This window comes from Micropterus salmoides, unplaced genomic scaffold (genome assembly GCF_014851395.1).
Source record: "Micropterus salmoides isolate LMB-PRFRI ecotype aquatic unplaced genomic scaffold, ASM1485139v1 Ms_hic_scaffold_3, whole genome shotgun sequence".
NCBI lineage: Eukaryota > Metazoa > Chordata > Actinopteri > Centrarchiformes > Centrarchidae > Micropterus > Micropterus salmoides.
The window spans coordinates 10,848,166-10,876,128 of NW_024042261.1; the positions used below are offsets into that span (position 1 = coordinate 10,848,166).

The following is a 27,963-nucleotide window of genomic DNA, read 5'->3' on the forward strand; positions in this document are numbered from 1 at the left end:
ATATGGGAATATTGTGGATGACAGCTAATCTGGGATCAGCTGCTGCTGCTAGTATGAAAACATAGGGACACCTTTTATTTTATTTCTTTCTTTTTTTTTTAATATACAGTGTGTTAGTCTTCTGTATCTGAGCAAAAATGGACTTGATGAAAAGAAGAAGCCTTCTGGGTAATGAATACGCACTTTGAGTAAGAAAACAAAGTTCTAATGATTGGTTCGACATTGAGATTAATATGTCAAACAAAAACGTGATGATAAAAGCACCAGGCATCTGTGGTACGACACATGGGGTTGTTTGTTTCCTTTCAGATACAGTAGCTTGATGCAGTAACTGCAGCCGCCCTAGATGCATAGATAGTGTTATGCTGCCACCCTAGGGGGGCTCCATCCTCCACTCTGTAACTTGAGTGGGCAAAACCTCAGTTTCACATCTCTATGGCAACGCTTTCTCACAGCACAGGTCTCTGTCTGCAACTGCTGATGACACAAGCGCCCTCTGTCCCGCACACACTCGCTATAGATGGCATGCGACGAGCCTTGTGATATCTTAATATGCATATAGCCCTATGGTTAAATTTGCACGTCACATTCATGCTGAGGTGCATGCACACAATGCCATCTTACAAACATTCTTCCACCCACGTATCCCCACTTAAATCCCAACTGAAAACTGGTTACATTTGAACTGTATGCATATAAACATGTTGATGTAAGTGTTTGAGTGTGTGTGTCTGTTTGCCTTCTGAGTCATGTGTGCTGCTATACACCAGGCTGAGACGGACCTTTGCTCAGTCAGGCAGCTAGAAAGTAACTGATTTATAGCATCCGAGGGGAACTTTTGAGAATAGACACACGACACACTCACACTCCACCTACCTAAGGGCAGCCTCACAATAGCACCTAAAAATAGAGATTGAAGCCAAGTAGCTAAATAAAGGGAGACAGGGTGAAGAAGTGGCCATGAGTGGACACCGATACCAACAAAACATCTAACTTGTACTTTGATGGCAGTGTTTGTGTCTCATGTGAGGGAGGGTTATAAACATCCCACTGTGCTAATGAGTGGGTGTGTATTGTTTTTAGAAATGGACGGACAGTGCTCCTTTGTTTACGGTGAGGCAGTGATGACGCGCGGTTAAATGTAATGGGCCTTCAGACCACACTTGGTTTGGGGAGTGTGTGAAATATGTGTACTGTTGCATTCCTCGTGCATTCCTTTTGAGCGCATTACGTAAATCGTCAGACTTTCTTGAGTTCATCACAGTGAACATAATTCTCAGTTGTTTTTGTCAGTTTGCCATCTTGCGCTGTATTTATAAGCTTGACAAAAGCAGTAGTCAGTGTAGTGAATTTCACTGTACAGGTGCTTCTTATTGTGTCCGCCTCTTGTATATCCATGGTGTATTTTGCTTATTTTTTGGCCCAAGGGTTATGCCGTTGCTGGGTACAGTAATAAGCAATGGTGCAGTCTCAGGACAGAGCCCTTCAGGAGATTTGGTTCATTATGCAACACGTCAGGGCCAGGAAAAAAACACCCATTTACAGTAGGAACTCTTGCTGCCGTTAATGTCCTGAAGGTAAGTTATTTTGAAAATTAAGGGTATTTATGAGAATGGAGTTGCTCTACCAGTCATGTACCCACATGACCAGTGCAATGAGAAATGGAGGGCATATTGGTAGAAAAGGTGAGGCAGAGTGAGACACTTGGCGGCTGATGACGCCCACAGTCATTTTTCAATTGCATTCCTCACATTCCTGTACCATAGGATGGGTGGAGGAGAGGAAGGGGGGGGGGGGGGGGGGGGGGGAGAAAGTCATATCAAAGTTAGATTCTTACTGTGTGTGTGTGTGTGTGTGTGTGTGTGTGTGGGATCCGTTAGTCATCCAGCACAGAGTTGGTTGTATGTACACTAGTCTAATTCCTTGAGATGTTACGTAAAAATGCTAATATGCTAAAAAAAAAATGCTAATAGTAACTTAATTCTTCACTTATAGGGCTATTACAAACAAAATTGCTAGAATAGGCAAGAAATGTCCAAGAATCTATTTATAACACCAGTGCTCCTTTGCAATGGTTTAACACTGTAGTGTAGACATGACGTTCTCTGCATTAGAAAATGCACTTAAAAACCCACACTGACACCAGAAGTACTAATAATAATTTCTCATAATACAATCTCTTGTTAGTCAATTACTATAACGTAGGAAATCCAATTTAGTTACAAATCTCAGAGGAGAGTTGGCTTTTTTTTTTTTTTTTTTAATGCTAAGAATGTTTTTCATTTGTAAATTTTTTTGGGGGGGAAGGCTGATTTAAGAGAAGCTTTAAGGCGGCTTAATTTATTCTTAATTGAATTCTCTAATCTAGGTCTTTAAACTGGAACACAACACTGTCATGCGTTTAAGTAAACAGATGGCTAATGGCCATAGAAATTGAGCTGCTGGCTTTGACACAAAATTATTGAACCATTATGGCTCATTAAAGCCTTGCGCGTGTGCTTAAATAATAATTGTATAGTTTTCCCAATTGTAGCTTTTCAGTTGCAGGTTTTAAAACGGGCTTGTGTAGGAATGCAGTCTGTCGTATTTGAGACAAACTAATATGGCAAAACACAAACTTGATGCTAAAAAGAACCCCATTTAGAGATCTGTGTGGGATTTTTACAATCTATCGTCAAACACTGATTATTTTCTGCATCAGCCCAAAAACAAACTCAAAAAGCCATTGATGTTACAGTGAAGCTGTTTCCAGAAAACTGTGGCAGAGCTAACTTTGGGGTTTGCCCTCCAGCAAAAACATCTTCACTGAATCACTCTATCGTGGTTGCTTAGACTCATCTGATTAAAAAGGGTCAAAGTATCAGTAAAAACGGTCACTGTGGACTATAGCTGCACTACAGGACTGGCACATGTTCAGAGAGGCTGCCACCCATCAACCATAACCACATCAATCGTGAGTAATATACATCATCAGTGACATCATAGATTTCAAATGTGTTGATGATGTGGTGACCACTAAGACAATAAAATCATTCCCCAACAATAAAATATGGATGAATGGAGAAGTGAGGGTTATATCCATAGCCAGAAAAAGCTGTTGGGTGACAAGGAAGCATACAGCGACGCAAGATCGAGACTGAAAGCTGGCATCAAGGAGGCGAAACAGACATCAGCCAATTACTTATTACTGACATTTTTAACATCACTCACAGGAGAGTCAACACACCCACCATCGTCTATGTGCCTAAAAAGTCTGCAGAGACTAGTCTGAGCGACTACCGACCTGTGGCTCTCACCCCCATTCTGATGAAGTGCTTTGAGAAACTGGTTCTTCAGCATGTAAAGAACATCCCAGCAAGCCTGGACCCTCACCAGTTTGCTTTCAGAACCAACAGATCCATCTCCACTGAGCCCTCACACAGCTTAAAAAAAACCACACCTACATCAGAATGCTATTTGTGGATTTCAGTTCAGCATTGAACACAATCTCCCCCATGAAACAGACTGGCAAACTTCTCACTCTGGGCTTTAGTGCTGGAGGTCATACTCTGCAACTTGATATTGGACTTCATCACAAACAGACCCCAGATCGTTCAGACAGTAGGTCACACCTCCTCCATTCTAGTGCTCAACACCGGAGCCCACCAGGGCTGTGTGCTCAGCCCCCTCCTGTTTACGCTGTACACCCACGACTGCATCCCCCGACATGGAGAGAGCTCGGTGTGAAGTTTGCGGACTTTAAACAAGGTCAGGAGGTGATTAAAACCGCTCAGAAGATCATTGGTATCCATCTACCAAGCATCGGTGATATCGGTGAGGTGACGTGCCTATGCAGAGCCCAAAGGATACTAAAAGACAGCACCCACCTCGGCCACAACCTGTTCACCCTGCTGCTGTCTGGTAGGAGGTACAGAAGTGTCAGCTACCACTAGACTGCATAATATATAATCCGTTTCACATGCTGTTGTGCAAATGGAATAGACAACAGGTAGAAATTATAGGCAATTGGCAAGACACCCCCAATAAAGGAGTGGTTCTGCAGGTGGTGACCACAGACCACTTCTCAGTTCCTATGCTTCCTGGCTGATGTTTTGGTCACTTTTGAATGCTGGCGGTGCTTTCGCTCTAGTGGTAGCATGAGACGGAGTCTACAACCCACACAAGTGGCTCAGGTAGTGCAGCTCATCCAGGATGGCACATCAGTGCGAGCTGTGGCAAGAAGGTTTGCTGTGTCTGTCAGCGTAGTGTCCAGAGCATGGAGGCGCTACCAGGGGACAGGCCAGTACATCAGGAGACGTGGAGGAGGCCGTAGGAGGGCAACAACCCAGCAGCAGGACCGCTACCTCCGCCTTTGTGCAAGGAGGAGCAGGAGGAGCACTGCCAGAGCCCTGCTAAATGACCTCCAGCAGTGTGTCTGCTCAAACGGTCAGAAACAAACTCCATGAGGGTAGTATGATGGCCCGACGTCCACAGGTGGGGGTTGTGAATACAGCCCAACACCGTGCAGGATGTTTGGCATTTGCCAGAGAACACCAAGATTGGCAAATCCGCCACTGGCGCCCTGTGCTCTTCACAGATGAAAACGTGTGACAGACGAGACAGAGTCTGGAGACGCCGTGGAGAACGTTCTGCTGCCTGCAACATCCTCCAGCATGACCGGTTTGGCGGTGGGTCAGCAATGGTGTGGGGTGGCATTTCTTTGGGGGGCCACACAGCCCTCCATGTGCTCGCCAGAGGTAGCCTGACTGCCATTAGGTACCGAGATGAGATCCTCAGACCCCTTGTGAGACCATATGCTGGTGCGGTTGGCCCTGGGTTCCTCCTAATGCAACACAATGCTAGAGCTCATGTGGCTGGAGTGTGTCAGCAGTTCCTGCAAGAGGAAGGCATTGATGCTATGGACCGGCCCGCATGTTCCCCAGACCTGAATCCAATTGAGCACATCTGGGACATCATGTCTCGCTCCATCCACCAACGCCACGTTGCACCACAGACTGTCCAGGAGTTGGCGGATGCTTTAGTCCAGGTCTGGGAGGAGATCCCTCAGGAGACCATCCGCCACCTCATCAGGAGCATGCCCAGGCGTTGTAGGGAGGTCATACAGGCACGTGGAGGCCACACACACTACTGAGCCTCATTTTGACTTGTTTTAAGGACATTACATCAAAGTTGGATCGGCCTGTAGTGTGGTTTACCACTTTGATTTTGAGTGCGACTCCCAAATCCAGACCTCCATGGGTTGATAACTTTGTGATTATGTTGTCAGCACATTCAACTATGTAAAGAAAGGAGTATTTAATAAGATTATTTCATTCATTCAGATCTAGGATGTGGTGTTTTAGTGTTCCCTTTATTCTTTTGAGCAGTGTATATAACGTTTGTTTTTGTGATTGGCATAAAGGAACTACAACTGAATCTCGTTATACAACCCTGTGGTGTAAAATGATCTACCTTGTGAATGCTCTGTCTGTCTTGCTCTATCCTAATGTCACTGTAACGCACGCACGTGCACGCTGTGGATCATGTGATGTATTTAGCTGAATCCAGTCGGGGAGTTAAACATTGACTGTCTCTGGCCTGAGATTTTATCATGTGTTAAACAACACACTTCCTGGAACTGGTCATCCCTTGTGTGGTTTTACTGTAGTAGTGTGTGGAGACTACACGGGACTTCTCAGGACGTCGGGAGTCTCGCCTCTTTCTATGAATTTAACTGTCGTAACAGTATAACTATCAGTGTGCCTGTACATATCATCAGTTGTTTTTGTGTCCCACCCTGGTAAACAAGATGGAGCATCTCAACAACTGGGGGAAAAACAGGAAGTTTACTGGCCCCAGTCGGAGTATGTGCTGTGTGTGTGTGTGTGTGTGTGTGTGTGTGTGTGTGTGTGGCCTCACTGTTTTTTTTTTTTTTTTTTTTTTGTTTTTTTTTGCCTACAGTATATTTGTTTACCATATCGCTCAGTTCACATCTTTGTTTCCATAGTTGCAGCTCTTTGAACTGTAGGCAGATGGTACTGATGGAGAGGCCTATGGACTGCCTTGGGCCCTTTGAGCACACATACAGAGGTCATGTCCTTTGCTAGCTGTTTCATATCTTGACATTTTGAGCCACAACGCTTGAGTTTTTAGGTTTACTAGATAAGTCTTTAGAGAAGCTTGATGCACCAAACCCATATTTGAATGAGGTGATGCTATCCATCCGCGACAGAGCCTAACTGCGTTCATGGACTCTGTAAGTCACTATTAGTTCGGAAGTGAATAGTTGACATTCTACAAGTTTAAATCAACATTATATAGTAATTGTATCTTTAAATAAGTGCTTCAAAATCATTTTGATGGTACACTGACTTGTAATAGGGAGAAAGGTGTCTGTCATTGCCACTACGGGGCTGGAGCGCCGGTTATTGCACTATGTAACATTGAAATCCTGGGCAGGAAACCTATCACGGCGTAATGCTTTACGGCACCACGTCACACAAAAAATACTCTTCAACTCTAGTTAAAAGAAGAAGCTAGCTCTGTATTGTCAGTATGGATCTCATGGCAGACATGTACAGCTGTCCTTATATACCACAGCGGAGAATTACACTGTAGGGATGCCAGATCTCAAAAAACACCAAATCTTACAGAATGTTGCTTTTAATTGCATTGCAGATATGAGCAGGGCTGTGTGCTGACTTTACTTTGTTTTACATTTGACTATTTTAAAAACCTTTCATGCTAGAGTTGATCTCAGTGTATCTCAGAATTAACAGTAATGAGATGAACCATTATGCAACCATTATTTTCTATATCACTGTTTGATGATTACTTTATTTGATACACTGTTTTGTCTATAAAATGTCAGAAAATAGAGATGATGGCACCTTAAAATCCCTCTTGTCCCTCAGTCCGAAGAGATTCATGTTTTTAGCATATTATATATATATTTGAGTGTTCTTTCTTTTTAAAAGATTACATTTGTTTCGTGAGTTTAACCTAGAGCTTATTTAATCTATACAGGTAACATCTAGTGAATGCTTAAAACAAGGAAAGCATAAACACTGACAGACATATATAGTAATAAATTGTTCTGATATATTTTGCTAAGTTAATACATTAACAATAAATTCTGCTATATGCTCCATAATAGTTTGGTCCCAGATTTCTTAGAGGACGAGATTTCTCGACTGCAACATTAGTTGCATTAGAGAGTTCCTTTTGCCATTTCAGATTGTATCTGTAAATCTTTTATTTTGAGTGATGAAAGGATTCAACACCATAGGTGTGATTGGTATTTGTTTTTTCACCATACAGCCTTTTGCTTCCTCTCACTGAAAAATAAAGCTTCTTTATTTGGCTTTTCAACCACTTCAGGCTACAGTGAATATGTCACTGTCAGCGGTTGTTACACGCAATAATTGTCCTTGTTAGAGCTGATAAACATGACTAAAAATGGGAATCATACACTGTTGTTTTCCACTCAGTGTTCAACATACTTTGCTCTAATAAATCTGCTTGTTTCAGAGTTAACTGTTTTTAGTTATCTGTCTTTCCAGAATTAAAAATGCCCGCCAAATGAATATTCTTGTCCAAGCAATTATCCCTTGTGAATTTTTTTTTTTTTTTTTTTTTTTAAATGATCTGCACAGTGGCCTTAAGTGGAAGGGAAAAATTAGGTATGATTAAAAGAGGAAGCAGAGGGAATAGAAGGTAAGAAAAGAGGGACAGTGACGAGGGGTCAGAAAGGGCACTTTGCTTTGTGTGCTCTGTACTTTCTGTTGTCTTATCTCGGATGACGAGGCAGCTGGGGCGTGTTCAGTGTATAATCTCAAACTTACAGAGTAAAACCCACCTTGTTTTATTTTCACTGTTAAATCAATCTCTTTTCACCACTTTATGTATTGTTTCTTAAACTAGTTCTTTACCTTTGTCACCTGACTCTTAGTGTTCTCTCTCTCTCTCTCTCTCTCTCTCTCTCTCTCTCTCTCTCTCTCTCTCTCTCTCTCTCTCTCTCTCTCTCTCTCTCTCTCTCTCTCTCTCTCTCTCTCTCTCTCTCTCTCTCTCTCTCTCTCTCTCTCTCTCTCTCTCTCTCTCTCTCTCTCTCTCTCTCTCTCTCTCTCTCTCTCTCTCTCTCTCTCTCTCTCAGAGAAACCACATCCCCTTAAAGTATTTTTGTTCTGTCCTCTCATCTATCAGATGCAGTGTCCCAGCCGCTATCCAGACACCCCCACCAAGGAGCAGAGGCACAGGAACTAAGAGACTTTAGGAAACAGCAGGTAAAACCTGTGTGTGTGTGTGGAGGCCGGGGGGGGCGTGCTCTATCTTGTAATTATTGTGACCTACTTTACCTGCAATGCTCTGTGTGTGTGTGTGTGTGTAAGTTGAAGAGAAATGGAGTGCTGACTTGGCTGGATGGGAGAGTAGGCCTCGTCCTGACAGGCGGGGAATGCGTGGACATGCTTTGAGATCAGTCTTACACCACCTCTGTTACACTCTTAATGCACTCAATGCATCATTTTTATCATTCATGTATTATATTCTCCTAATTGAACAGTACAACAAAATAACAATTGTTGACTTGTAAATCTCAACTTAAACATTAATGTAATCAAATATAAAACCAAAGAGGTTTGAACAGGTATGAGCAGAAACATTTTTCTTTTATCAGGGAGCAGCAGAAACAGTCTGTGTTCAGTAGCAAGTGTCGAGTGAGGTGAAGTTGCCGAAGTTGAATTATCTTGAACTTTTTGGACGCGACACGCAGCACAAATCATTGAAGAGAGGCTGATCCTTGCTGTTTCAGTTTCCAGTAGGGTACAGTGGGGTAAGACGCGTAAAAGTGTCTATCCAGTGTCTAAATAACTAACTTACATAGATCAACCATAAAGGGGCACGGTGACCGGGGGGCATCTTACCCCACACATACTAATGTAGAGTTTTACTACTCCAACCAAAAACTATAAAAAAATCTTTCTTTCTAAACAATGAGAGATTATACCTTTATTTAAAATGACAAAAAAATTATATGAACTTAGGTCAAAATGGCTTTGATCAAATAATTTAAAAAAATTGTGATGAAACAGGAAATTTTTAGTTCAGTGAGACGAGGAGCACCCACAAGAAATGTTGAGGAAAAAGTAGTGACATTTTGTGTTTTTGGTTAGTTGTGATTTTAAGAATGTTCCTAAGGCCAACATCTTCCCCAATACTAATCAGCATGCAGTGTGTAGCTGTCCACTTCACTATGGCATTTCATCGCTTGTCTTGCTTTTGTTTATCTACTTCAACCCACACGCTGCATCCAGCGTAGTCTGCTGAAGCCTCCTTTTGCTGCTTGTTTGGGTGGGTGATTTGCAGGCTGATTAACAACCCACCCCTCCTGTGATCCATGGTTTGACTGTATGTGTATTCAGAACCAGTGAGCAACGGAACGATCACACTCACACTCTCTCACTGTAGTTTCCCAGTGAGCTGATGAGCAGGCCTTTTTTTAGAGCAGATGTTGAGATTGGATGAATGGTAATGTAAAATTAACCATTAAAGTACTGAACTGTGGCACTCTCAGTACTACTGACCCAATTTTTTGTGTGTGAGTCTGCTGCTTATGAAGTTCAGAATAGTTCATTAGTTTGTCTTCACTCACCATATGCTCTCCTGTTCCTTTACCTTCTAAACATACAAGAGCTGAACAGTTATTAATTCATGATAATGCAGATGATGTAGTAATTTTTAAATTTCAAATCTCAATCCCCCCCCCCCCCCCCCCCCCCCCCCCGTTTTGTGCCATTGTGATAGTAAACAGAATATTTTTTAAGGTTAGAGTGTTGGTTAGATAAAACAAGCAGTTTTTCATTGTTGGCTTTAACTTATAGGCCAATGGATTAATAAACAAAAATGATGGATAATTCAATAATGAAATTATTATTAGTTGCAGGTATATGTACATAGTACGGCTGAGCGATATGACAAAAATGAATATCCCAATATAGGTCATTATATAGAGATATAGATATATATCGAGAGAGAGAGAGAGAGAATTGTTTGTAAATTCAATGAAATGACATTTCCAACTGGAAAAATGGATATATCTCTGCATTATAAAGGTGCGGTAAGTTATAAATATATTACTATAATGTTAGGGAGGTTGTGGATTAGCAAACTGACCCTACTTGCTGCTGTAAAGCTAACAGCATGTCTTGGTGAACTATAAATATGTTCGTGGTCAAGTCATTAAACGTTACCTGACTGAGCCACACATCATGGCTCGCACTGCTATATTTCATCCAAATTTCTTCCCTGCAACACCGGCACATGTGGAAGAATGGACTGCGGTGAAGTTAGTTTCAAGTTGGATATTAGTTTTACGTTTTACATTCGATAGAAGTCCAACTTCAGACTACTTCACCATGGTGCATAGTGCCGTTCCCTCACCAAATTATTACGGTGAAGTGTGGAATTTGCGAACAAACGATAGATATTGTCATATCGCACAGCCCTAGTACATAGGCATATTGCATTATTTCCTGCTGTTCACCATGATGGCATGTGTGCCAGCTGCAGAAACCCACAGAGTAAAAACTCTTTACTTCCTCCTCCTCTCACATGCAGTGCTTTATAAATGCTGCAGTACAGGTGCAGCATTGTCATCCATCAGCATAAAAATCAGCATTTCCTGCTGTCAGTCTGTGCCGGTGGCCAATAATCAGCATGGAGGCCTCACACCTGTGCTCTGTTTGTCTCCCCCTGTACTTCACTCCTACTCAAATGTGGAAAAATAGCTTGATCCCATTATTCATGCTATGTTCAGTCTCCGGCGATCTTCTCACTGACACCACGTATTATCACCACAGAGCAGAGTGAGGTTTAATGGCACTGTAAGATCATCGCTTAGCTTCTCATAAGACAAATGAGGAAGGTCTGGGCTGACTGTTAGTTTTTCCCAGAAATGACCTCTTGAGTGTTCTCTTTCTTGCTTTTAGTATTAATATCAAGCAGTGTGTTGAAACCCTTTGACTCACACAATCCTAGGAAGCCCTGCCCTTGGGCTCATTCTCAGGAGTGTGTTTGGGTGGCATTATCCTTATATCACTGACCATGCCACCCGAGGTATTACAGAGGTTGTGTATATAATTAGACTAGCCAGTGTTTTCAGCAGGACAATGGAACATGTACTGCTACAGTCAACTAATTATAGATGAGGGTAGGAAAGGGCATTTTACTTGCATGCAATGTTATATTCTGTCTACAGTAACAAGAGATGTATTTGTGTCTGTCTCTGGAGATAACAAAGATATTAAAATATATTTGGCATTGATCCATGTGGATAACATTGGCTTGGATGTGCCATATTAATAGTTAAACAGAAAGGGACGCTATGGCAGGGCAGTGTGGGTAGAGTCGAGCAGTCGGAATGCATGGATAGATGTATAAATTGGAAAGGCTGACATCGGTGTGTCATTTACTGTAACTAAGTGTTCCCAGCAACCCAGTCACCTCTATAGCGAGATGACAGCCAGAGCCAAGAAATGTCTCCCATTTCCAGGCGCGTGTGTGTGTCATTCAGTGCCAATGTGTGGCCCTTTTGTTTATGAGGGAGATAAATGGTGGTTTGGCAAGATGTGGGGAGACCGATACTGAAAAATCCCGCTGTGTGTGTGTGTGTGGGAGCCATCCCCGCTACATTCCCCACTCAGTGTTATTTTTGTCCATTTCTTCCCAGTCTTTGCACTTTCCCAATATGATCAGCAGCTGCAGTCTGCGGAGGCTGTGTGACCGTCTGTGACGAGTTCTGATTTTCTTTAAATCTGTTTTCAAACTTCCCACTTTTAAGAATCTCATTGCAGTGAAATGTGTTTCGGTCAGTGACCTTATACAACCTCTCAAGCAGCGCGTGTTCTTTTGCTGAACTTGTTTTCCACACACACACTGTTGCGGTTGTAAATGATGCAAGTAATGCTATGCAGAATAGTAGCACTGTTGTTAAAATATTGCCCAAACTTGATAATTTTCTTCAGCTAAAACAGTTAGACCCGTGGGGTGCGGCTCCCCAGGGTGGTGTGGGAGAGACCCGAGTCAAAGATTCTGGATGAGGTTAAAGAGACGGGTGCATGCCGGTTTTAGTTAGCTATTGTAGTTCGGCTCGATAATTTTGCCCGTTTATCAACACGGTCAGCAGTTGGAGTTGCCTAAAGATATCACATTTTTAAGTTTTCTCCAGTATCCAAATAATACAGTAATAGTTATGTGTACATCCATGGATACATTGCCAACAGGAACTGCTAATAACTAACTGGACTTACTTTTAATGTTGCCAATTTGTCAAATCCTAACACTCTTCTATGTTAGTTTAATATCTTTGGATCTTCAGGCTGTTGGTAGAACAAAAAAGCAAACTTAATGTCTACTGTTTTTTACTATTCAGTAGTTGCGGCATTAATCATAAATATTTACTGTTGTCAGCTTTTTCAGGGTTTGTTGCATCTTTTGATAATATGGAATTGGACTGGTGACAGGTTTTATTTATTTCTGTAGATGTAGTCATAATAAAGGACACTGCAAAAATATAGACCTCGAGGGAAAACAAAACGACACATACACAACATGCTCACTCCCTAATGATAGCCGTTCATTGTTTCCTCTCTGTCAGAGTTTCCAAGGAAGGCTTCCTCTGTCTTTTCAAAAAAGAAGCTGTAGTGTCAAATGGAACAAAGGCTAATCCTTATGTCACCCTCACAGAGCAGCTGTTAGTACATGATCCTGCGCAACATCAGAACAGGACGAACCATACTGGCCACCGCTGGTCAGCCTGCATATTGTCTGTGATCTTTGGACGCTGCTGCAAAGGAGGGAGGAGATCAACCCCCAACTCCAATTATTCAGATAGTCCTTTTTTAAAGAAGATGGAAGGAAGTAGCCCATAATATACTATTCAAAATAGATCTTCTGTTTTTGTTTTGATGACATCAAGTGTATTTATAGAGAATAGGATTTTATGGAAAAGTCTTCCAAGAAAATGCCATGTCTACAATTCATTCATCAGAGCAGACAAGGCAAGTTTAGTAGTTTGTGTGTGCATATGCCTGTGTTTAATTTCTTCATTTCCCTTCCCACACAATCAGATTGCACTTTGCATATGTGGGTTATTTCCCCCTGGAAGGCTTCTGTGTGTGTGTGTGTGTGTGTGTGTGTGTGTGTGCATGTATTGGAGCTTTCTTTGAATAACGATCTGTGTTTGTGATAGGAGTTTTGCAGAACCTTTTTTAGCTTTTCAGTAAAGGTATGGTAAACATGAGCTGTTTGGGTGCTTTGCTTGCTTGCATGCCTGTCTAGAAAGTGTGTGTGTGTGTGTGTGTGTGGAAGCTACTGAAGGTGTGAGTAAGCTGCCTAAAGCTACAGATCCCACCCTGCAAAATACAGTAAATCATGTGAGTGTTTGTTGTAGGGGGGCACTGTGTGACTAGCGCCATGTGACCCTGTTGCCCCCTCTGGCTGTGTGTGTGTGTGTGTGTGTGAGAGAGAGAGAGAAATGTTGTAAGGGGGGTGGGGGGCGGCTGTGAGGGTTGGGGGGGCAAGGGCAACACAAGGGCAGTGTTTGTGCAGGGCACGGGACTGTCCTCACTGACACGCACGTACACATACAAACATGCACACACTTGCCAAAAACAGAGGCTTATTGTGGACGCCCAGCCCAGTTTGGCCCCACGCACTACAGTCACACATTGTATCACACTTTCGCTTATCTTTCTCTCTCATTATCTCTCACAAATGACTATCTCTGTCTGATTTTCTTCTCCTCTGTCACTTCCCTCTACACTATTTTCAACTTTTATTCTTGTCTCACATGTTATGATCTCACAATCATACTTCACCAGTATGTTAAGCTCACCAGTCTCTTTCAATTCCCTTGTTCCCTTCTTGAAGGCAGTCAACATCTTTTTATCGTTTAACCACCTCTTCTCCATGACAGACTCCTTCTCCAATCATCTAGAATTGTCCTCCCGTTCCCACCCTCTAATTCTCACCTCTGAGGGAGGTGTTAAAGTCTGACAGTTGACTCATGGAAAGATGCACGTTAGCGTTGCTTATATTTGTCTCTCTGTGTGTAGCCAGTGAGCTTCTCCTCACTTGTCTTGTGTCTGTGGAACATCACACTTGCACATCTGCCCCCACTCCCACCACTCTCTCTCAACCCTCTGCACGTGCACCACTATCACAGTATGATCTTTTGAAACACTGAGGCATAATTATATTCTTACTTTACTTTAAATATTTTGTCTGCACTCTGGCAGTTCAGCAACTGCTACTTTTTCGCCTGTGGACACCTGATTGATGGCTCATGTGTACACACTGTGTGCGCGTGTTACAAAGGCAGATGAGTCACAGTATGCACATCAACAAAAGGCATATTCAGCTCAAAGAAGACTGAAGAAGAGCACACACATCAAAAGTCCATTCACTTTCTCAAACATCAAATAGTATTTCAAGCTTTGGCTTTTCATCAGGGCAGACTGCACAATATTGTTATTTGATGTTCAAAAAACAAATGTGCAGGCTGTACTTTAACCTTCTCTGTTAAGGGGTGGGAGATATGGCCAAAAAGTCATCCCGGTACTGCAGAATGAATATGGTGTTGAATGGTATTTTCTGCTAAGCGGGCTGGGGAGGGGTGGCGGTTTTAGCGGGCATGTTTTTAATACTTTTAGTAACTTAGCTTCTTTCTTATTTTACCGTTTTAATTATACTTCATTCTCCATCTTAAGTGTCACTCATTGAATTCGCCTCCTTCAGTTCTCTTCCCACTCACAGAACGTCTCCGCTGTAAACACGTAAGCGTTCCCCACATATTATGCTGTTTTTCCATTACCAGTACCAGCTTGCCTCGCCTCGACCATCCTCCGTTTTTCCATTGCAGATAGTACCCAGAGATAGTGCCCCTCAATGTAGCTGGTCGTCATAGCGACGCCACACACAGCTGCGGCAACATAATATTCAATGCGACACACACACCAGGGATGCACAAACAGCTGTCTCTTAAGTTAAAATGTTTCACCATTACTCGGAATGTAAAGACAGGTCTATAAGACGGAGGTGATACTGGTAGCAGGTACATTGGAAAACCAAAAAAACACGAGTAGAGTCAAGGCGAGTCCTGGATGTCCACTTCGGTGACTTTCTCCGTCAGTAGTAGGCTAGGCTGTGTAAAGTCACCGAAAAAAGTCCTCCGGTGATTCCCTTCACAGCAGCAGCTGGGCTGCTTGTTGAGGAGGCCTGTTGACGACATAGCCTATCAAAACAAAAACAACGTGTTAGCTAACGAATATCATCTGACTGGTGTGTTCACTGTCGCTTTACCTGGTCCGCTCTCTATCCAGTGTCGCGACTTATAACGTAATCGCTGTTTCTCTGATAAATGCTAAAATGTGTCGCCTAACTTGGGCGGACTGCCGAAGAAAAGTGTATGAGCGGGAAACACTTAATGAACCGTGATTTTCGTTTTTACAAGCCAGGTCTTTCACAGTGTTGACCAGCACTGTGCCTCCCTCCCATGGTGTTGAGTTTGTGAATAGACGGCTGCGTGCAGACGCAGAGGGAGGGGCTGCACGGTGTGAGAGAGGGGGGGAGAGAGAGAGGAGCAAACAATGGCAGGACTTTACGGAAACATTAATTAACTCAACATAAAACTATCGGTATACACAGTATTGTCTAATTTCATCTCTTTTGAAATTATATCGGTATACATGATATACCGCCCAGCCCTACTCTGTGTAAGAGGGTTTAGATGTCCCACATTGTTTGATGTAATGCAGAAAAGCTGTTTTGTAGCATGTTGTAAAACATGTTAACATACTCATCCAGATTTGATATGAGGCAAATAAGATACCTGAATACTCACTGATGTTAGGCAGTGTGGTAAATGGCTAAATGATGTCGGTGACAGTAAACTACTGATGGATAGCTAGCTTGAGTGGGAGGCTACTGAAGTACAGTTATACAGTAGCAGCATCAGAATCTCAGCCTAGCGGAGATCAGTTGTCTAACAGGTTGGTGATTTGCAAAGAAGATTAACCCTAAGCGCTGCGATGGACTGGCGACCTGTCCAGGGTGTACCCCGCCTTTCACCCGATGTAAGCTGGGATTGGCTCCAGCGACACTGTATGCAGGATAAGCGGTTGACGATGGATTTACCCTAAGCATACCTGGTGATTCAATCAGGTGTTGGGATAAGCAATATGTGGCCACTGTGGTGGGTCATTGATCCTCTTTGATAGGGGAAGACTGAAGGCGCATGAAGGCTGACTGATCAGCCATAATATCATATCTTGCTCAGGTTCATGTAAACAAAGACAAAATAAATGCATACACACTTGTCAAAATTGTAATACAAACAAACCTCAAATTGAATTGACATCTGTAGGATCTTCAGTTTTCTATCTCCCAAAAAGGGTGCGGCCAGTATTTTGCCAAACTCATGTACATAAAATTATGTGAGAGCGCATTTCTTGATGCAGTGAATAAAAAAACGGAATTAATGCTTGCTTTTTTAAAATTTTATAGTTGTGAAAATGTCCTTCTTGTGGTAGTTCTGTAACCTACGTTAACATGTAATTCCAATCGGCACATTTAGCTTGATGCAACACATGGCGGAAAATGGTACACGAACCAATGCAAACAAACCAGATTGGGAGAATGACACTTCCAGCCATGACCCTGTATACATAAAATACTACAACACAAGAGATTTGTCAACTGCTAGAAATCCTACCTTCATGAAGGCTGTACTGTTCAGCTTTTGTTGAAACTGTTATTTAGCGTACACTCATTGATTTAAACTGAGTGGACAAAGTAATACACACACCTGCCTGCAAAACGCAAGACAATTCAAGAGCACCACAAAGTACATACTCCAAAATGATCATACAGTTGAATCAACACCTTAAAACGGCGTCAACACAAACTGAACATTACAACCTTCACGACGGGATTTATTGCAGGACTGTTGTACAAGACTGCATTAGGTTTAGTTAGGTGTACCTAAGCTGGCAACTGAGTGCGTATACCATGATGGAAGACAACCCTAATTGGAATGACTCTGACATGACTCTTCATGGCTGTTATTACACACGCTTGCACTCATGCATCACGCAGTTCATTGTGGAGAATGTGTTCTAGGCAGGTTCAAACTCATGATTTTTTTTTTTTTTTTTTTTTTAAGTGGGACTTGAGATCATATTTTGGACATGGGAAGTTTGGTACGTAATAGGCTTGGCGTTCAAGTGCTTTAAATCAAAAGCCCTGACGCTAGGTAACTGATATGAAAAATTTTAAAAATTCTTATTGCATTCCTCTGGTTTCAAAAGCCGTGAATGTTTGTTTTTCTGCATTTCAATGCAGTGTTGAAAGTATGTCCTGTTCACACCCCAGCCAGTGATGTCACTCCAGGTGTTTTCCATCCGTACTGGGAGGTGCAACGCCTGCTGTGAGATAATCAAAGAAATTTGCTTTGGGCAGTAGGACAAACGCATAGGGACGTCACTATAGTAAATACTAAATTGTTCTGATACAGTGATAGCAATAGCATAGATGTCTAATTAATCTCAGCTGGAATTAGATGAGTTAGATGACCTCATGACACTTCCACAAGCAAATTGCACCATACAAATTAAATCAGTATCAATATGATGTGCAAGATGAGTGAGATGTTTTTGGAGAGCTGTGTTGGACAGCAGCGATTACGTGAATTGATGTGTTGATTTAACAAAATAATTTCAGAACACAATTGGAGCGGTTAAAAAGCTGTGTGTGAATAAATTAACAAAATCCAACATCCAGAAATGCAAAAATGATTTTACTCACTATCACAGTTCATTCATGCGAACTACATACACACACATACAATGTGTCCTTATTGCCATTAGTCAGTGTTGTTGGAGGGATTATGCATTTCTCTGAGAGCATTATGTGATGTGCATGAAAGGATCTGTTCCCATTGCTCGTCGGTCTCTCTCCGTCCCTCCTCCACTCAGTTGATTGCTGCATCAACTGTGTGCGTGATGACCTCCTGGTGGAGATAGAAATAGAAGGCAGGGAGTGCACATTAGACCCCCTAATGTCATTCAAACTTGATATAGTCACAATGCAGACTTGTGACACTGTCACAATGTATCCAGCACAGTGGCTTATTATGATGTCGCAGATAGAGATGGCCTACTTTGATGGGTTAGTGCACAGTGGTCACAAGATATTATATGTGATCAGCTTTTCTCCCTATGATGTAACAATAGGCAAAGGATTGGATGTGGTTAGTGTCACAGTGGATTAATGCTTGCAGGTGAACTGTAATGCAGTAGGAATTTTGGACTTGGCTCAGTGAAAACGTCATGATGCCATAAGGTAATCCATTACTCAGGTTGTCCGCGCCTGATAAAGTCATGATTGTGATGTCAGTGACGCTGGGTGAAACATCTTCCCCTCTGCCTAATAACAATGAGATGGTCTGGGATTACTGGGATACTTGGGAGATGAGTAGAGACAAAGGCTGGCGCCAGGTCAGGAGAACAAAGAACATTCATGAAGGAAAAAGGAAAGCTAGATGAAAATGTAGAACGGGACATAGAAGGAATTAGAGGGTGGAGAGAGCTATTCACGTTCTGCAAATTATCATCTGTGTTTTGCAGAAATATGACTGTATTTTAACATTCACTGGAAATGGCCTATTTATTACTCTACAGACGTTAGCTGTAGCCAGTTAAAACATTTTCAACTTGTGTAGATGTCTAAATTTCTGCTGCCCAGGACAAATTTGCGTCTCATTTTGTCCACTCACATCTTTGTATTCACTTTAAGTGCTGTCCTACCGCCTCTAAAACTCACTTCAGTTTGAACACCTCTTTTTTTTGATTTGTGACCAAAGCACCCATCTTTAATCTGGCGTACTGAACACACTCTTTTGAAATAATCCTTTATATCCCAGGAGAAGCGCTGATAATGAGCATGCTTTGGATTCTGTTTAAATCTGGATGTGTATAAACAACATTGTTGTGCCTACCAGTCATGCAAAGATCATGTTGATTAGACTAGAATACAGTAAACAACCATTAAAAATACCTCCATCAGGAAATGAATAACAGCTCAGTGTCTGATTCAGTGGTCATCAGCTTTTTATCAATGACTGGTAGGGACTTTTGCTCTAGTTGTTTGTCACCCATTTCCTATCTACTGTCATTGCTTCCTGTCTGAGAAGCAAGCATGTGCCAGTGTGTCACAGGCGGTGGTTAGTGTGATGAGGGACTGTTGGTTGTCTGGATGTGGTCCTGACAAACTTTACACACACACTTTCACTCACAAACACTTCCACTCAATGACTTCATTCACGTTTCCTCTCGTATACAGTATGCATGAAGGCAGTTTGTTTGTTTTAGTGGCTGTGAGAATATTTCTACAGGGGGAACTGGTGTTGAAGACACTTCCTCATTTATAGTTCCGAGCAAGACGCATCTTTGTTTCCTGTAGGAAGTAGCACTTAGAAGATGATTTGATTTGGTAAAATTAGATGAAACTGATCCCTGTGGAGGAACTAAGGCATTGAAGCAAGAAATAGTTGTTGGATGCAGCAAAGGTGTAAAAATCAAATCATGAAAAGGTGTGTATTATATAATGAAGGAAATGTAACAAAAACCTTTAGGACCTCATACTGGCCTAAAGGTTTTTTGTTACATTTCCTTCATGTTCAGGTTTAGCTTGTAAGTAGTTAATGTAAACATATGACAGTCACTTTGGACAAACACAAAGTCATACATGAACATGCACAAACTAGTCTAGTCACTGACCCCGTCACAGTGTGTCAGAGTTAGAATGACCGTTACACCTGACTGTGTGTTTACTGTCTACAGCCTCCGCCTACATCCACTCCTGAATACACTAAGTGCTAGTGCCGCCACACACACCCACACCCCAGCTGACCACTTATCCACACACCGCCTAAACAAACACATACTGTTGAGCTTAACAGCTTTCCTGTTAACCTTCACACACACACAGGCCAACACAAACTAATATTCAGACAGATTTGCACGCAGTAAGTATATTGTGCACAAAGCTACAAGCACAGTTAATTCATCTCTACCCCTCTGACAGTTTACACATTATTGAATGGATCATGTGCTGTTGCTGGGATAAACTTCAGTGTCTGTCCTTGCTTCTTGTGATTAAAAACGTTTAGTCTACAGCCTGTGGTGGTGCAGTACAATAGCATCCAGCTTTGTTGTGTTATTATAGGGTGACATTAGACTCAAAATGGTCACAAATGTGTATTATGTGATATACAAATATAAAGGAAGATTTACACGTGTACAACCATTTGTGTGTAATTTTGAGTACTCACAAATGCGTGTTCCAATCCACGCACAAATACCAAGCAATTTCAACACATGTAAAACTGTTTTCCAAATGCAAACATCACAACCTGAATAAATATTCAGATTTTACATACAGATTTTTATCTTCAAATTCACAGATCTGATCATTTTTTGCTTTCGAAAAGCTTATGTATACAAATGTCTATAGAAATATGCCTTTTTTTTATTTATTTTTTTTATTTATTTGTTTGCAGATTGTTTAGTGTGTGTTACAGCTGTATAAACTCTGTATCATTCTGTGCCATTGCGGTTAGTGGCTGAAAGTGAAACAAGATATGTGGTGCAGTCGTTCAAACAACAAAGTAAGTAGAACTATAAAAAATACTCAGAATTTCCCAGAGCCCAAAGCGACATCCTTTATAAATGGCTTTCTTGGACCAACCGCTTATTTTAAGACCGTCTGTCGTGAGTTTATCAATTAATCCTTTCTTCATCAATAAATTTTCTTCGAGACACTTCGAAAGTGTCTATATTTTTGTAAAACTCACTCACTCTGCTTGCCCAGAGATGGAAACACTGATTCAGCCTCAGTATTGCCTGTGTGTACTCATTTATAGCAGTACAGTTTTTGTAGTGAGGAGGTGAAGAGGTCTTAGATCCTCTTTGTGAACTTTATTTTTAGCACAGTGTGGACAAATGTATCACAGGATTCTTAATCACCAGGCGTGACCTTTTACTCACACACACACACACACACACACACACACACACACACACACACACACACACACACACACACACACACACACACACTTATGTTAGCCTTTCTTTTTCAGTCAGTCAGAGACACAGATGCGTGGACACACACTCCATTGTAGAGCGCCTCACAGGGCTCTTACTGTCAGACAGAGAGCTTTAGAAAGGGAGTGCTGAGTAACGCCAGTGTTTAAATAACCATAAATGCATCTGGACATGAAAGCCTTCACAACATGTCACTGGTTTAGAGGAACTGCTTCTATTACAAGCAAAGATTTTACTTTCTCTATAGTGTATGATTTTGTGGCTGACTTGGTTGCAGTGTGCTGTATGTTGGAGGTTATATTGTTCGGTCTTCCCATCTACCTTCAGTGGCATTTTCACAAAACTAAAGCAGTTTGTCTAACAACTGTCCTTTTGATTTACCGACTCACCCCTTTCCAGTGCAAAACAATTACACAAGTCAAGAATAAAAAGTCTAAAGACTATGGGCTTCACAGAAAAGACCTGATTTCAGGAGTTTTGTAAAAGATGTAACTGAGTCTCCATGTCAGATATTTGATCAGACGTGGAGATTGAAAGAGGTATGTCAACAGCTGTATTTTGGGTGTGTGAAAGGAAACGAGCAAGGGAGCATTTGGAACAATAATGAATATCCTATATAAACAAAAATTAAACACAAAATGCCTTGAATCACAGTTGTTGTAATTGTTACCTAAATTTAAAATCTGCCTTGGTGTGCACAGAAAACCGGCAAAGCACACGTAAGTCAGATCATAGTCCTGCACCTACAAAAGCAATTGGTCATCAAAGTATGCCTGGGGAGCTGTGGACTGGAGTCACCATAGTGATACATCGTTTACGCTGGCTAACCATGGATCCCTTCAGGCTCTTCTGCTTGTTGTCACATGAAACGCTCTTTCTCAGCAATCTTGCAAACCACTTGTTCTACTCTGATCCACCCGCTGAAACCTGACCTTGCAGTAGACCTCTGGCTGTCTGCCACCACATCTTCAGTAACCCTGCTTACGTGTGTGTGTGTGTATGAGAGACAAGTGTGTCTGCATCACAGCAGGATGAGACACTATTCAAGCTGTCTGGTGTGAAAACGTCATTCTAGAGGCCCATAATTAATGAGACAAGTGTTTATATGCATAGGCGCACATGTACTTCATCCATCCCTGATCACTCAGTGTTGTCAGTGCGTCAGACAGACATGCTGGGTGTCATGTTACTATTTAAGTATGTAACTGTGCACCTTGGGATGTTACATGCTCGCCACTGTCTGTAAATGCTCCGTATTTGTATAGCGCCTTTCTAGTCTTTTCGACCACTCAAAGCGCTTTTACAATACATTCTCCATTCACGCACTGAGCCCAAGTGCTCAAACACAAGCTAACATTCACACACACTCGTATGCAGGGACAATTCGGGGTTCAGTATCTTGCCCAAGGATACTTCGACATGCACCCGGGGACTGAACCACTGACCTTCCAATTAACGGGCAACCCACTCTCTCCTGAGCCACAGCCGCCCTCCAACTGTTCATTTGAACAGTTTCTTGTGGTGCTGTGTGTTGTCTTGTTGCGGCCTGGAAGTGTGTGTGTGTGTGTGTGTGTGTGAGAGAGTAAAACATTGTATTGTATGTAGGAGTTATTTCCTACATCAGCATTCCTGCGTAGCATGATGTGTGGTTGTTTCTGTTGGGTTTAAGTGATTACGTCTGCGTCACCCCATGTCACATACAGTAGCACAGTTTGAGCAGCACACAGAAACACACACAAGACGGTTTCTTTTGTATGGCTGATAATGTTAAGTTGCTGAGTGCGTGGCTCCAAATGCACTGCAGATATTGCTTCATCCTCAGGCACGTGGCATAACTGGTAGCTGGAGCACTTACCTTAGAGGGGGAAGACCATTAGAGGCAATCAGAGCTGTCATTATTTAATGGGTGGATCGAGAGGAAAATGGAGATTGACCTGTGGCATACTGGAAGAGTTAATGTACTGGGCCATTTGAGGACGAGGTAATGAGAAAAGGGCAGGTGGTAGTGATGTGACTGTACAGCTGTGGTTGAGGCACAAGACCAAATGGAAACCAAGCTGTGGTTGTTTTACACCAGCAGCTGGGGAGCCACTTACTGCAGCTCAATTGAACTCACTGCAATTAACATGCATGTGTTTGTGTCCACATGTGTGCATTTGTTTTTTGTTCATGAATGCATGTTTACACTATTGTGCACCAAATTTTGAGATTTGAGTCTTCTCAATTCGTGATTGACACAAATGGCCTTTCTGAGCAAGTACTTCTGAACATGGCAGGCTAAACCCCCTCCTGCCTTACCTGATCATTACGGTGCATATGTTTTTACTTAGGCATGCGTTATGCATCTAAGTGTGAGTGTTTTCATTGTGTGTGTTCTCAGCTAGGGGGACCAGATTGTCAGATGAGGGGAGGGCAGACTGACCTTTTTGTTCTGTTTGCTTAGTGGGCATTCCTCTGAGCACTGGACCTCACCCAAGTTAAAGCCACCGGGCCTCCCTCTGCACTCAGCACTGTGCTGCCCCCACAGGGACACAACGACACTGAATCATTTGCTGTTAATGAAAAGGATAATAGAAAAGCAAGCAGAAACGGCACAATGGTGATTTAAATACATGATTGAAATGTTGAATGATAAAGTGTGGGTTTTTTTTAGGAGGAGTGTTTGAACACATCTTGGACTTGAAACAGTATTACTGGAGGCTTTTAAAGCGTTGTCATTATTGACAAGGGTTGCATTTGGGTTGAAGATGTTTATAGAGCCACAGTTGTTCAACTCTTGAATTCTTGTAAAGCCTTCTGTGAACTCATCTCAGGTATGTGCAGTTATCTTGATTGTTTAAACCAAACTTGAAATAGTCTAAACAACTAAGTTAGCGTTGAGGAATGGCCTCATGCCTTTCTGGAATATCACCCTGAGCTGCAAGGTTTCCAGGAAAGTGTTATCCGTCGTGACAGCATGTGACTAACATGTTCCCATGAAGTGCATTTGGAATTTAGGTTGGTTGAGTTGTATGTTGTATGTTAGAAGGATGAATGACTAATTTTGCTTTCTATTAGCTTCAGTTGTCATTGTGTCCAGCTTTTTTTTTAAAACCTATCTATCATTTTCTCCTCTGTAATTAAGTTTTTAAAGGCGGATTTGTAGTTACCCCACACCTACACCCTTTAATCATCAGTGACCTTTTGAGAAGAAATATCTGAATGAATGGGGAAAATAAAGCGTATTTCAATGAACATGTCCTTTTTTACAATGCACTCATTAAAACCATGAATCTAAAATGTGTTATCCTCTGTCCCTCCAGGTCCTTATGGTTGAGGTGGTGTGTGGTGCCCCTTGCCATGCCTCCTGCCATGACAGACCTCCTGGACATATGGGCAGCCCACCCGCACCTGGCCGGCCATGCTCTGGACCAGATCACTGTGGACTTTCTGCTGCCCACCGGTATCTATATCCAGATGGATGTTCCACGCGAGGCCACCATTCAGCACATCAAGCTGGTGAGTGGTACTGGCTTTGGTGACAGCAAAGAGTCTGGGCTAAAATGGGATTTGTATATCAGCTGTTCTTTAAGCCATATGTTGCTTTTGAGGTGAGGTCATTTCAGCTGCGTTGTTACAACACAGATAGTTAACAGATTCTTGTAAACTTAACTTTCAACACACTTCAAGGAGATTAAATTTATTAATTTGCTTGTTATGTGTCCTGACGTTATGTTGTCCTTACATGCCTGTTGTCCTAATAAAGAAGAACACAGTCTACAGCCCACACACCTATACTTACAAGTTTCTACACACAGTAACACAGCTGGTCAGTTAAACATTATCTAATGCCTGTTTTGACGAGGTGGCTGTAGCGGCTGGCTGGGTGTTTTTTGTTTGCGAGTAGCTATTGCTTTAGGCATGCAACTGGCTCAATACGTCATAAGTGACAACAGATGATTTTGTGAAGTGGAGGTCAGATGTCACTAGGACTGCACCCTAATAGTCGACTAAGGCAACGATTCATTTTCATCAGTGGGTTAGTCACAAGAAAAGGGGGGAAAAAAAGAAACCTCAAACTCCAAACTTTGGGATCTGCTGGTCTAGCGGGCTACGGAATCAGGCTCAGCAGCTTCCCAGTTAACACAGCCATACCAGGACTACACACAGCCTCTGATACCAACATAGGCCAGTTTGACAACTGAGAATACAGTACTGAGGTTATTTACAGCGGCTCCGACCAGGATTCTAACTCTGGGGATGACTTTGACAGGGCGGGTTCAGGCAGGGACAGAAGGGGTTTCAAGAGGGAGAGGAGCAAGTTTGTAGCAAGTTAGTTTTGTAAGTGACCTCATACATCCATCGTGGTGATAAGTCTGCAAGTGTTTGTTCTTGTGAAGTTGGAAGATTTTTATTCCTGTGTTTTGTACAATGGTAAGTGATGTTATACTGTGTTGAAATAAATTTACAAAATGTTTAGTCACCTTGCTGGTTGGTCTGACACATTCAGAATCATTACCGCTAACAGTCGGCTCACATCATGCCCCTTGTCAAATGTAATTTTTAAAGGCTCATTATTACGGTTTTGTATTTCTCCAAAATACAGCACAGTGTTAACACTGTTAAATATTACTTTCCTTCTCAGCCCTGAAACCGTTTTCTTATGCCCCAAAAATATTGATGTAAATAATTGAATTAAGATCAGAAACATGTGGGGATCAACTAACTAGGAAAATCATAGACAGGGGAAGCCCTAGAAGTCACCATCACTGACACATCGTTTATAAAGGGCCACAAAGTATGTGGTAGTGTGAAGCTTTTTTGATAATTGATGTGATGTTGATGTGTTTTGGTAATGGGTGAGAGGTATTGTTTTCAACTACACAGTAGTTACAATACAAGGCATTGAAATACAATAGCCCTGCATTAACCACCCTGAGGCTTGGTTTGAGGCTAAACTCTTCTTTTATAACACGTGTTTCACCTCATTTACAGAGGAACATCTTACAAAATATATTCCATTACAACATCATGTAGAATATTTCTTCTGAGTTGAATCAATTAAATGTTAAGTTTTGCAAAATTAGTATTTATTACAGTCTAAATTTATTACTAAATTCAGGTTGTGGTATTTGAGTGCATTACAATGTACAGCATTTCTGGTAGTTTAATGTACTACCTTCTCATGGCTTATGTTAAAGATAATTTTATAGTTTTTGATGTAAAAATTATGTGTTGCATTAGGGCTGTAGTCGACGTAATCGATTACGTAAATACGTCGACTTGCATTATGCGTGTCAAAACATCGCTGCATCCGGTGTTAGCTGGGATTCCACCCGGACAAGCTCCAGCTACAAGACCGCGCCTTCGACCGTCTAAAGTTTGGGAGTATTTTAGACTGACACTCAACAACGTGCTGTTCCGTGATCTCTGTGAATTGGAAATGGCGTCACTGCAGCAAAACTGTTGTCCATGAGTACGTGAAGCAGCATGAACACCTAAAGCGAAAGTATCGACGGCAGCACCGCAATCCTGTTAACTTTGTCTCCACACAAGCACAGCACATTATCAGCATAAGGACACGTAGTCCATTAAAAATGTACACTGCTCAAAAAAATAAAGGGAACACTAAAATAACACATCCTAGATCTGAATGAATGAAATAATCTCATTAAATACTCCTTTCTTTACGTAGTTGAATGTGCTGACAACAAAATCACACACAAATTATCAATGGAAATCAAAGTTATCAACCCATGGAGGTCTGGATTTGGGAGTCGCACTCAAAATCAAAGTGGTAAACCACACTACAGGCCGATCCAACTTTGATGTAATGTCCTTAAAACAAGTCAAAATGAGGCTCAGTAGTGTGTGTGGCCTCCACGTGCCTGTATGACCTCCCTACAACGCCTGGGCATGCTCCTGATGAGGTGGCGGATGGTCTCCTGAGGGATCTCCTCCCAGACCTGGACTAAAGCATCCGCCAACTCCTGGACAGTCTGTGGTGCAACGTGGCGTTGGTGGATGGAGCGAGACATGATGTCCCAGATGTGCTCAGTTGGATTCAGGTCTGGGGAACGGGCGGGCCGGTCCATAGCATCAATGCCTTCCTCTTGCAGGAACTGCTGACACACTCCAGCCACATGAGCTCTAGCATTGTGTTGCATTAGGAGGAACCCAGGGCCAACCGCACCAGCATATGGTCTCACAAGGGGTCTGAGGATCTCATCTACCTAATGGCAGTCAGGCTACCTCTGGCGAGCACATGGAGGGCTGTGCGGCCCCCCAAAGAAATGCCACCCCTCACCATTACTGACCCACCGCCAAACCGGTAATGCTGGAGGATGTTGCAGGCAGCAGAACGTTCTCCACGGCATCTCCAGACTCTGTCACGTCTGTCACACGTTTTCATCTGTGAAGAGCACAGGGCGCCAGTGGCGGATTTGCCAATCTTGGTGTTCTCTGGCAAATGCCAAACGTCCTGCACGTTGTTAGGCTGTAAGCACAACCCCCACCTGTGGACATCAGGCCCATCATACCACCCCCATGGAGTCTGTTTCTGACCGTTTGAGCAGACACATGCACATTTGTGTTGGAGGTCATTTTGCAGGGCTCTGGCAGTGCTCCTCCTGCTCCTCCTTGCACAAAGGCAGAGGTAGCGGTCCTGCTGCTGGGTTGTTGCCCTCCTACGTCCTCCTCCACGTCTCCTGATGTACTGGCCTGTCTCCTGGTAGCGCCTCCGTGCTCTGGACACTACGCTGACAGACACAGCAAACCTTCTTGCCACAGCTCGCATTGATGTGCCATCCTGGATGAGCTGCACTACCTGAGCCACTTGTGTGGG

The 27,963-nt window shown here is 42.5% G+C and overlaps 1 protein-coding gene across 1 annotated transcript in view; it reads left to right on the forward strand.

Moving 5' to 3' along the window:
* Positions 1-27,963, forward strand: part of pik3cb (phosphatidylinositol-4,5-bisphosphate 3-kinase, catalytic subunit beta) — a 55,675-nt gene that overhangs the window by 4,525 nt on the left and 23,187 nt on the right. The window contains exons 2-3 of the mRNA XM_038693595.1: positions 8,182-8,261; positions 24,443-24,638. Of these exons, the coding sequence (XP_038549523.1) occupies positions 24,480-24,638 (159 nt within the window). The 5' untranslated portion in view covers positions 8,182-8,261; positions 24,443-24,479. The remainder of the gene's footprint in view (positions 1-8,181; positions 8,262-24,442; positions 24,639-27,963) is intronic.